The sequence below is a fragment of the Mesoplodon bidens genome, assembly GCF_964165515.1.
Source record: "Mesoplodon bidens genome assembly, contig: HAP1_SCAFFOLD_528, whole genome shotgun sequence".
Lineage (NCBI taxonomy): Eukaryota > Metazoa > Chordata > Mammalia > Artiodactyla > Ziphiidae > Mesoplodon > Mesoplodon bidens.
This window is the reverse complement of record NW_027672313.1, coordinates 156,212-168,700: the sequence shown is the minus strand read 5'-3', so window position 1 is coordinate 168,700 and position 12,489 is coordinate 156,212. Positions and strand designations below refer to the sequence as shown.

The window sequence follows — 12,489 nt, the reverse complement described above, 5'->3', positions numbered from 1 at the left end:
CCCACCAATGGTGTACATGGGTTCCCTCTTCTCCTTATATTTTCCCTTTTTCATTTCTTGGAAGGCAACCTTCTCATTTTTTATTTTTAAAAGGTTATTATAAATTGTTTTGGAAAGAATGCTTCTGTTTAAAGCATAAGATAAAGGCAAATATATCTTTTCTAAAAATCTATAAAACAGGAGTAAAGTTCACGTAGGGCATCATTTGTTTTTTTACCTTACACCTCCTTCTTTTAATTTTTTTGAATCATGTGAGCATGTTACGTATCTTAAAATACATACATGTGCTGTGTATATATGTGTGTGTTTGTGTACACACAAATCCACATATCATATGTTTATATTGCTCCCCCAAATGTTCCTCTTCTCTTTTATCCCTTATATTCACAGTCCATGCATGATACATTTTGAGTCTGAGGAAGACAATAAATAGAAACCCTCTTTGTCAAGTTCTCAATAAAATTAAGACAAAAGAATGAAGCAGACAGGAGACCACAATAAAAGGCTGCGTGGGAGGATATGACTTTTATCAGGGGGCAAGTTTCCTTCTTAATTTTAAAAATATCCTGTGATGAGATAAATTCATCTACACTGACCCAGGCAGAGCTGAACCGAGGCAGGTATCACGATATTCTGGTGTAATATGCAAGATATTTAACACCTTAGGATCTGGCCCCTACCAATCTAAACAGTCTACAGCTACAGACAGCACGGACAACCATGTGGGTGTGTGAGCTTGCCCAGGCAGGGCTTGATTCTGTACTTAGTGTGGGGAGCAGCACAGAAAAATGTGTGCAGAGGGCAGGCCGGCTCCTCATGAGAAGGGAACCCATGCCCCGTTTATCCTTCCAGCCCACCAATCAAATCAGTCATTTCACCTCTCAAGGGAAGAGTGAAGTAAGGGAGTAGAGAGAAACCAGGAGTGTTACCCTAATCACAAATGGAGATGGACGGAAACATCACAAATAGGGAAGATTCCTTCGGAAGAACAGATTCAAATGTAAAACTATTAAAAGTTGGACTAAGGCTCTGAAGAAAATAAACAAGGTGCTGTGACAGATACCAACAGTGCGATGAACCAATACATATGTAAGTTATTTTCAAAAGGAGTGCTGTGCACTTATCCCCTTGCCCCCAAGTTCACATGTTGAAGTCTTAACCCCAAATGTGAATGTATTAATATTTAGAGATAGGGCCTATAAGGAGATAATTACAGTTAAATGAGGTCATAATGGTGGAGCCATGATAGAGAGGATTAGCACCCTCATCCAGAAAGGCACCAGAATGTTCACTCTCTCCCCTGCCACTTCCCCCTCAACAAAGGAGAGGTCATGTGAGCATACAAAGATTTGGTGTTGCCTACAAGCTGAAAGAAGAGGCCCCAGAATGAAACCTACCTTGTCAGCATCTTAATCTTCAAGTTCCCAGCCTCCAGAACTGTGAGAAATAAATTTCTGTTGTGATAAATTTCTGTTGTGTAAGCCTCCCAGTCTGTGGTATTTGGTTATGGCAGCCAGAGCAGACCAATACAATGAGAAGCGAACTCTTTTCTTTCTATCTTTATCTATCTATCTATCTATCTATCTGCAAGAAAAAAAATATATATATATATTATATATATATATATATATAATATATATATATATATAAAATACATATATATATATATATATTACACACACACACACACACACACACACATATATATATAAATGTAGAAAGCTTATGACATGTAACTACAAATTTTTGTATTTATCTTCATAGTGCCTATTGAATGAAGAGCATTGTTTGAACATGATATAAACTATAAGCTGAGCTAGATTATAAAGGTTCTTTTTAATGTTAAATTAAAAAGTGTGTCCCTAAAAATTTGAGGTATACATTATTTTCAAGATTGAGTTTTCAATGAACGTCCTGTCTCAAATAATGCTGCAAACAGTCAATTTAGACTTTTCATTGCTTACTTACTCAGTTGCTTCTCTGTTGGGAACTCTTCTCATGGAGAAAGACACCATCACTTTGAAGAGATATTCTTCATTTGTATCCCAGGCCTACTGAAAGAGAAGTAAAACCGAAGGTAAAGTGAAGCGGCATGGGGTAAAAATTGGCCCATTGGGTTCTAAGTGTGGCCACACTGCTGTTGGTGTGTGTCAGTCTGTCTCTGTCTGCGTCTCTCTCTGATCTTCCTCATACAATAAAGACTGGAGACCATGATAAATCATGTCACCATAAAGTTCAGGATAGAGTTTCCTGGCTATTCTATCATTGTAAGTGTGGTGTGTTTCCCATGGCATTATCTTCTTCCAAATCTGCAGTATTAGTAGCCAGTCAACAAATAGGTCATTTGGACATCTCATCCTGGACATAAACAGTTGATTCCCTTCTTTCCTTTCACCTTTCCCTCATAAACTGACTCCCTTTCTCAGCTTCCTTCCCTTTATTAACACCGGTACAATTTTACTTTTTATATTCTTAGCTGAAAACTTGAGTGTACGTGTTTATATTATGGGCTGAATTGAACCCCCCTGCAGAGAAATTCATATGCTAAATCCTACACCCCCAGTACCACAGAATGGAACCACATATGGAGATAGTGTCTTTACAGAGGTGATTAGGTTACAATTAGATGACTAGGGTGGGCCCTAATCCAATATGACGGGTGTCCTTGTAAGAACAGGAAATTTGTCACAGACACATACAGAGGGAAGACGTGTAGACACAGGGAGAAGTCAGCCATCTAGAAGCCAAGGGGAGAGGCCTGGAACACCTCCCTCCCTCACAGAACTCAGAAGGAACCGACCCCGCTGACACCTTGATCTTGGACTTCCAGCCTCCAGAATGAGAGAAAACAAATTTCTGTTGTTTAAGCCACTCAATCTGTGGTACTGTGTTACAGCAGCCCTAGCAAACTGAAGTGGCTGACCCCATATTTTAGGTGGTAATCAAGTGTAACTGGAGAAAATCACAAAACAGCTTTTGTGGCTTAACTCTAAACTCATGATGACCTACTCCCAAATTGCCTGGGATCCCCTTAGTAGTCTCCAACAGTTTTCTCGCTCTCATGATTCACAATGACTATTTCAAAGCTCCTTCAGGCCTCTCCAAATCTCAGTGCTGCCCTCAAACCTCACTCTCACTAGGCACTCTTGTTTTATAAGTTACTGATAACATCTCAAGTCATCCACTTACACTCCCCCGCCCTCCTGACACCAAGTACAAAACTTCCTCCATAGGCACATGTCTTATCCACGCCCTCCCCCGAAGGGCCAGATGTGGTGTTTCTCCTCCTGTCAAAGGCTGTTCTGTCCACCTCTATTAGGAACACTTCCATTCGGCCCTTCCCGGGATCTAAACAATACAGTTTCGTCCTCTCTTCTGTGCATTCAGTGCTGACTGGAGGCTCTCCATTGACTCTGAACCATGCTCAAGTCTTTCCCATTAAAACAACAGCAAAACTAAATCACTTTATTCAGTCCTCCTTCTTCTACCCATTGCTGTCTCTCCCCTGCCCTTCACAGCCAAAATTCCCAAAGGAGTTATCCATCCTTCTGTCTTTACATGGTCACTGCCCACTTACTCTTTTTTTATATAAATTCATTTATTTTATTTATTTTTGGATGTGTTGGGTCTTTGTTATTGTGCGTGGGCTTTCTCTAGTTGTGGCGAGCAGGGACTACACTTCATTGTGGTGAGTGGGCCTCTCATTGCAGAGCACGGGCTCTTGTTGAGGAGCACGGGCTCTTCTTGTGGAGCACGGGTTCTAGGCACGTGGGCTCAGTAGTTGTGGCACATGGGCTTCAGTAGTGGTGGCTCGTGGGCTCTAGAGCGCAGGCTCAGTAGTGGTGGCACACGGGCTTAATTGCTCCGCGGCATGTGGGATCTTCCCGGACCAGGGCTCGAACCCGTGTGCCCTGCATTGGCAGGCGGATTCTTAACCACTGTGCCAGAAGGGAATCCCCACTGCCCACTTATTCTTACCCTCCTCCACCATCTGCCTTCCAATCCCTCCACTCCACAAAGCAGCTCTCTCACATTACCAATGACCTTCACGCTGCTCAACACAATGAGCAGTTTTCAGTCACGCCTCGCTTGGCCGCTCAATGGCATCTGATGCTCTTGAACAGTCCCTTCATCTGAAAGCGCTCTCTTCCCTTTCGTGATATACAGCATCGTCCTGGTTTTCCTCCTGCCCCTCCGCCTCCTTTGCAGGTTCACCCTCCTCTACAAGGCCTTTAAGCTTTCGAGAATCACTAAGCTCAAGGCTAGCCCCTCTCCTCTTGCCACCCTCCGCTTTCTCCCTCAGCACCGTCATTACCACCTCAATGCAGGTGACACAGGAATGTGTATCTCAAGCCACTTCTCTCCTTGCCTGTTTGTCAATAATATGTCAAAGTCAGTAAGTCCAAAATTAAAGCCATGATTTTCTTGTTGGTTCTTTGTTCCCTGACTCGTAAATGGGCCATTATGCATCCAGCTGCATAATTAGAAACCAAAGCTTATCCTTGACCCCTCGTCCTCTCTTCCTTGTGAACCCATCCCCGTGGCTCTCAAATCCTTTCACTGCCCCCTCTCTCCACCAACACACCGTACTCCAAATAGCCATCACCTCCCACCTGCACTACTCCAACTGCCTCCCAACTGGCTCCTCCTCTCTACTCCAGTCCCCTTGACTCTGTCTTCCACACTGTGGCCAGAGTGTCTTGTAAACACAAATTCTGTCATGACACCCCTTCCATGAAACTCCTCATCGCTTTAAAGATAATATCAAGGACTTCCCTGATGGTGCAGTGGTTAGCAGTCCACCTGCCAATGCAGGGGACACACGGGTTTGAGCCCTGCTCCAGGGAAACCCCACATGCCGTGGAGCAACTAAGCCTGTGCTCCACAACTACTGAGGCTGTGCTCTAGAGCCTGTGAGCCACAACTACTGAGCCCACATGCCACAACTACTGAGCCTGCATTCTAGAGCCCGTGTGCCACAACTGTGGAAGCCAGCATGCCTATAACACGGCATGCCCGTGTTCTGCAACAAGAGAAGCCACCACAATGAGAAGCGCGTGCGCAGCAACAAAGAGTAGCCCTGGCTCGCCACAACTAGAGAAAGCCCGCACGCGGCAACACAGACCCAATGCAGCCAAAAATAAATAAATAAATGCTTTCTTTTAAAAGAGAAAGAACTAGGGGGTTGAAATTTTGTCCGCAGGCCCAGTCATAAAGCAAGAAAACTTTGTCTTTCAAATACAGGAAAAGGGGCCTAAATTCTACTATGAGCAGCACTTGAGCCTGGAAGATTCTGGAAGGTCTGGAAGCCACTGCCGACTTGTTCATCCAGGACTCAGAATTCTTCCTGGAGGAACGGCCTTCCCACCACTGATCTGTGAGGAGTGTTCAAAAGGGGGCTGAGCTCATCCCCCAGGAACCCACATTCTGTGGTCTTCATTAACGTTGCAAAGCCAAAGCCCCCCTTTTTTAGAGAAACAAAGAGGAAGGTGGGCCCCTCCTCCAGCAGATCTTTCCCACCCCCCGACCCGGGCCAGTGGTAAAAAGCATGGGAGGGAGCAGGTCTCCTTTCTGAACCGACCACAGGGCTGGGCACTGCTGCAGCCCCTGCTTGCTCACCCTTGCTCACCGAAGGATGTGCCAAGGCGCCAGGAAGCTGGAAGCTTTCATTTAAAAAGACGAAAAAAGAAAAAAAAAAAAATGGACCGAGAGAGAAAGAGTTGCAGGGATCGACAACCACATAGCTTTCCCTAGAAAAATGAAAACTGCCCACCAGCCTGCCAAGACTGGGTCGTTAAGGTGGGTAGCTCAGTTTCAGCCCCCCTTCCTTGTGTTTTACCTTCTCCAGTTACATTGTAAATTGAACATAAAAGGATCTGAGCAATCAAAGGCATATTCTCTGCAATACATAGCGGAATATAACGTTTTCCCATTTCATTCAAACATGATAAAAATACTGACCAACGGAGGCTTCCCTGGTGGTGCAGTGGTTGAGTGTCCGCCTGCCTACCGATGGAGGTGACGCGGGTTCATGCCCCGGTCTGGGAAGATCCCACGTGCCACAGAGCAGCTAGGCCCGTGAGCCATGGCCACTGAGCCTGCGTGTCCGGAGCCTGTGCTCCGCAACGGGAGAGGCCACAACGGTGAGAGGCCCACGTACAGCCAAAAAAAAAAAAAAAAATTACTGACCTACGATGGATTGTTTGCCCGACTGTGTGTTTGTCTGCCCACCTTCTTTGCATTTGTCTCTACCTATGTGCCAATGTTCACCAGCCTCAATATTTATTAGAGATGTTAGGCTCTTAGTGTGGTTGAGTGTGGTTGCCTAATTTTGTAGAGCATCCAATTTGGACACACTGGCTCTAAATAAATTCTTCCCCGTGAAGACGATGATAAGAATCCCAGCAGCGGTGCTGAGTCTTAGGAAATAGAACTCGGGTTGGGGTGAAAGTCTATGAAACCTTAGGATCTAAGGAGGGGCGAGTCATCTGGCCCCAGAGGGCTGAGTTTCTCCCAATCTCCATTCCTGATCAGAGTCTACATTTTCCCCTTCAAGGTCCAGTTTCAGGACTGTTCCTTTATAAAGCCTCCTGAGTCGTGCTCAGGGTTTCCTCCCCACAAATCTGAACCTTTCTGGGTAGTGCAGAAACTTGAAACTTACAGGGGCGTGACCCATGACATTGTTTGTCTTATCTCTCTGTGTGTGTGTGTGTGTGTGTGTGCGCACGCGCATGCACAAGAGTAAGAGCTAATGTTTCCTGAGAGCTTTCTTTGATGCAGGGGCTATGCAAAGCAATATATATGTCATACATATGAAATACATATATATAATGATATAGATAGATATTCTGTCTCCCCAACTAGATAATTAATTCCTTATGGGAAAGAGCTAAGTTCTGAACTTGGTTCTATGCCCCCAAGAGAGCTTAGGTTGGTGCAGAGTACTCAGTAAACATTCAATAAATATTTCTTGGCTGTCAACCAATCCCAAGAAATTAGCAGAGTTCACTCTGGAAGGAATGTTGAGTGAAACAATAATGGAACCGGACTCAGCAATGAACATTTTTTTGACTGCCTGATGTAGAGATATAACCAATCTGGCTTGTCATTCATTAACTAATTGTGTATCGCGGCCAAAGAGCATGGGTCTGGAAGTCAGGTGACATAAATCTCACCCCACTTCTGTGACCAGGTCAGGGTAGTGCCTTGGGTGAGTCTCTTCCCCTCTCTGGGTCTTAATAGCCTCAAAAAAGGAATTGGACTAGATGGCTGTAAGCTTCCTTCCAACCCCAGAATGACGTGATTCTATAGCTCTATCTACAAATGTACACGCTTCTTGTTTGTGACACAAAGCCCCACCGAAAAACAGAGTCGGTGAGAAATTATGAAAAACATCGGGTGCCGTGATCATTTGCACACTCTAAGGATGCTCAATTCAATAAATTCCACCCCTGTACCTAGCCTGCCTCTCCAGGGCAACAGAAGATTCAAGGCTGTCAGTGGAGCAAACCAAACAGTCTCTCCCCATAATTGTATTGACAGGATATCAGTCGAGTTCTGATGGCAGGAAGGGTGCACCCTGACAGGTTCTGTAAAGGAGCCTTGAAGGCTATTGTTGCAGGATCCTCTGTTGAGTCACAGAGTTCTGGGGAAATGAAAATCAAGCAGGGAGAAGCCTGGCTCTTTCTCTATTTAATTTTATTCTTCCCAGAGAGTCACATTTGAAGGAAAACTGGCTAACCACACGTCACTTTATACAATAGAATAGATGCCCTTTCTAATGGAAAACACCTGCATCTTCTTGTGGCCACATTAAAACATGCAGTTGTTTCAATCAGCCCCACTCAATAGCCAGCTGGCTTGGTTTTAAATGAGGCAAAGAGTTGTTGAGCTCTTGCTGATAAAATATCTGCTTGGATGTCTGAGGTTTTCACTTTTCACTTGGTTACGGTGACATCTGGCAGACATGTTCTTGAATAACTGATGTGTGTACGTCCCGGTAAATTCCATGGGTGTGAAACAGCAGTGTTGTGTTCGTTCAGGCAGTGTGTCTGCATTTTAAATGAAAAAGAAAATTGCAATCCTATTCACTGGAGAAAACAATCTGAGCAACAACCTCCCAACATGGGGGAGTCAATGACTCTTTCTCAGGTGCTATGTTCCCCCAATACAGATGCAACGTTCAGATTCAGACGGAGACAAAACCAAAATATACTTCAGTTCCAATCATTCTCCTGCAGACACCCCAGGCAGAGGGCACTCCCACCTCTGCTGCACACAATGAGAACTCGCACAGAAACAAGGGTTTGAAAATCTGGGATTGTGAAACTGACATGCCACAGTCAAGAAATCCACAAGCCATGCCTCAACAGAAATTTCAGCAATACATTATTGTTTAAAAAGATTTTTTTAAAGGCTCCACCATCTTGGATACTTTCAATCTTCTTTTCTTGAGAGCTGAAAACCTCAAAGTTTTTTTTTCATAATTTAAATTTCCTTTAAAATAGAGGAAGCTTTTTGGAGTGGTAAAAGTAAAGCTGGGCTGGGAGCCAGTGAACGAAGCTTATACCCCTGGCTCTGCCAGAACCTGGCACAAAGAACCCACCACAGACCTCCTCAGCGTCGCCAGTGTAAGGAGGGGTCTGAAGAAGGTAATAATCAAGGTTACTCCTTGCTCTCAATGTTTCTGCAGCTTTTACTTAGGCCAGATTTTAGTAGAAAAATCTGGTGGTGGTGGTCAGTATTGAAATGTGGACATAATCTTCACTGCTACTGAAACTACCTTACGGCCCATCAAGAACTGGAGGGAGAAAAGTAAGAAGGAAACACCTGCTTTCCTGACAGGAGACAAGCTGGGCACGATCACCAGGGCGCCCCCTGCTGCTTGAGCCGAGTCACCGCTGACGGGGCAGCCCTGCTCTGTGTCACATGCTCTGAAGACAGAACCCTCGGTGGTGGGTCAGTGTCTCCCGCACGTTTTCCAACCCAAAGTTCAAGTTCAGGAATTAGGACTGAATTCATCTGGAAGCTGTTCAGCTAGTGCCATCCAGAGGCCAAATACTGTCTTTCTTGATATGCAGCACGAGCAAAAGGAAAAATGGGAGGGGAAATGTTTACTTAGAGATGTATGTTATACATGTTAAACACATGTATATTGTACATACACATGTGTGTATGTGTGCATACATATGTGTATATACAAGGTGTATATATCTATGCATATACCTATATGTATGTATGTGTCTCTATGGCTATGTTATAGCTTGGGGTGTGCATCACACTTAATTCACCATGGAGAATAACTCCATTACACTGTCCATTTTGTATTTCACTAGGAAGGCGTTGGTCCCCCAGTAACTGCTTGAGTAAAAGCAATGATCAGAGGTGAGGAAATTGATTCTCCCCTTGATCCCAGAGTGGTGAACCCCATCTGTCTGTGCCATCTGTCCTCTGAGAGTGGCTCTTCTCACCTATAAATAAGTGAAGGATTTTGCTCCACTTTGGGAGGCCTAGGAAGGGGAGGTGTTAGATGGAAGGGTGCCTAGTGTGATAAGCCAGCTTCTCCCAGCTGCTGGTCCAGGAAACAGTTTGGGTAGGGCAAGAGCAGAGAATCCATGTTTTCACAGGAGCCAGTTAACTCAGCTAATTCTACCACGATGTTAAGAAAGCCCAGGTTCCCTGTACGAAACAAACAAAAAACTAACAACAACCAAAACCTCTGGGCTCTAAACAGCTCCTGGCGTTCAGATAAATAATTGTTACTGAATCCACGGTTATCACCTGCGCCGTCCACCCCCGGAATCTGGGGAACTGCGCACATTTTTAAAGGCACACTGCCCTCCAGTGGCGCAAGGTAAAATTGCTCCATGACCAGCTTCCCAAGCGCCAAACTTCAACTTGACCTTCCCTGAGGCCCCGGAAAGGAGCGTTGATGCCACGCCAGCGTTGGGTGATCACCATTCCCGAAACGTGACTAATGTAAGGGAGCGTGCGATCAAAGAGGCGGCGACCTAGTTGGAAACGGCGGCTCCCTCGCTCGTTTGTGTCTGTGGGACTCCTGGGGCAGAGATTCGCGCTTTTTGTCTCTTAGGGTCGTAATTCTGGTTAAGAGTATGATTGGGTGGAAATTAGCGTGTGATGTGATGCTTCCAAGGGACGTACAGAACACTGGCTACATAACAGCAGCCCAGGCATTCAGGGGAATCGGGACAGGCGGCCTGCACCCTGCGAGGGCTGGCTGGTGGTAAGGGTGCTGCTACCTGTCTGTCACCCTGGGGGTTCACCCTGCGTGAATACATATGCAAATAGCCGCCAACGTGGAGCACTTACCACGTGTCAGGGATCTCACAGGGATTACCTTATACAATCTTCCCAGTCACTCCCTTTAATGAGTGCCATTATCCTCCCACTTTGAGGATGAGGAAACTGAGGCTCAGCGAGGTGATGCGGCCTGCCCATGACCGCCTGGGGGTCCAGGTCTGTCTGGACCACAGCTGGAGCTCCCAGTGCCAGGCTTGGAGCGGGGCGGTGGGGCTGGGGCAGGATGGGTGGAAACCCCCGGCCGCGTGGGTGCCCAGTGAGGGGACGAGTGCAAGAGGGTGAAGGGCGTGGGGGCGGCTCACCTTGACGATGAGCGAGCGGGTTCTGAAACATGGAATCCCGCACGACCCCCAGCCTCTCATTCTCCATGGCCGGTTGGATGTCGGCCACGGTCAGGGGCCGCCGCGGGGGCAGGCAGATCTGGCTGACGGTGTGGCGCACCGGCTGCTTCTTCTTCCGTCGCGTGAGGTCGTGGCAGGAGGTCCTGGCCTCTGGCATCCTGGGGATCGTGGCGAGTCGACCAGCCGGCTGGATCGAGCGGCCTTCCCAGGTAGGGGGCTGGTGCGGAACTCGGAGGGGCCCTCCGCCAGTCCCGGGACATACCACCCGGACGCCGGGGTGGACACCAGACGCCGGGCTCCCTCCGGAGCGAGGCACGCCCACCTCGCGCCGCCCCCTCGTTGCAAGGAGCACTAAGACCTACAAAAGCCCCTCTGGCTCCTGAGAGCGCCTTCTGGGCTCTGCGCTGTGGATTCGAAAAGGAGAGAAAATCACGACCACCCCTTGAGGAAGAATGGAACCGTCCGTTTCCATGGTGACAGGAGACCAATGGCACTGGAACAGGGCTGGTCGATTTACTTTCAGGAAACTTTTTGGCGGCCACCTCAGTGGACGTGTTTTGAGTTTTCTTAAGTAGACCTGAGAAAAACCCAAGAATCACCACTGGGCTGTGTTAAAAGCGACGGAGTTCTAGAAGGCCAGCTACACTTGACTTCCAAGTCAAAGACACATACACCCCCCCACTCACCACGACCCCTCTCGCCGCCCCTTCCCACTTCTCCCAGCGACACACACACACACACACACACACACACACACACACACACACACACACACACACACACACACACACACACACACACACACACACACACACCGGGGCAGAGCGTTACGTGTTTCAGAATGAAATAGAAATCCGCATGCCAAGCCTGATGTTACTGCTAAACCACTGTGTGATCTCAAATTAGTCACCTTTTGGGTCCTCGGTATTTTCTTCTGTGAAATGTGTAGGGGGGGAAAGTCTAGAGTTGAATGAAATCAATGGTACCCAACTTTGTGCAACAGAAAAAAGGGAAGTTGAAAAATACAGATTCACTGAATCAGAATATCTGGAAATGGGATCTGAGAATCTGTATTTTAATCCTTCTTCCCCTTTGGATTTTTTTTTTTAAGTTCAAAGCTATGGAAACTTTGAAAGAAGAGTACAAGGAAAACCCATATAGACTTCACCTAGATTGACTGGTCCTTAGTATTTGCCACGTTTACTTTCTGTGTGTGTGTGTGAACATGCACACACACACACTGCTAAACCATTTTGAAAAGATCTGCAGACAGCATCATATCTGACCCTAAATACATGTACCTGCCAAGAACAAGGACAGTCTCACACAGAACTACAATGCTATTATGTCTATGGATTTCAATGTCACAATAATGGTGCCTGGTATGCAGTCTGTATGCAAAGTGGGAAATCTGCACTTTTTAAGAGCTTCCCGAGTGATTGGTGCAGTGTTTTGGGAACCACTAGCCTGGATGATCCCTAGTCTGCCTTCTAGTTCCAGCCTTTAGTGCCGTCATTCACCCATCATTATCATCTTCATTAAATGTGCAAATATCCACAAGGCTCTGGGTAAAGGGTTCACCACAGAGAAGTTGCACAGACAACAAACCTTCACTGCACGGCCTTGCACAGCAACAGTGGACAACAGCAGCACTGCCTTTCCAGAGCAAATCAGACAGACTTCCGACTGTCCATCCAAGGCCTGAAGAGGCCCTTGGGTGGTGACAGGTGTATGATGTACGCTTTATGGTTTCTCTAGTCTGCTTCACTTTCAGACTTTCACATAAGTGCGTGTTGTGCACTTTTTAATCAAAGCTGCTTGGCAGCTC

At 46.4% G+C, this 12,489-nt stretch overlaps 1 protein-coding gene across 1 annotated transcript in view; it reads left to right on the top strand.

Moving 5' to 3' along the window:
* Nucleotides 1-10,699: 10,699 nt before the first annotated feature.
* Nucleotides 10,700-12,489, top strand: part of LOC308610355 (transcription termination factor 1-like) — a gene marked incomplete at its 5' end in the record, with an annotated part of 28,479 nt that continues 26,689 nt past the window's right edge. The window contains 1 exon segment of the mRNA XM_081259525.1: nucleotides 10,700-10,870. Within this exon segment, the coding sequence (XP_081115651.1) occupies nucleotides 10,700-10,870 (171 nt within the window).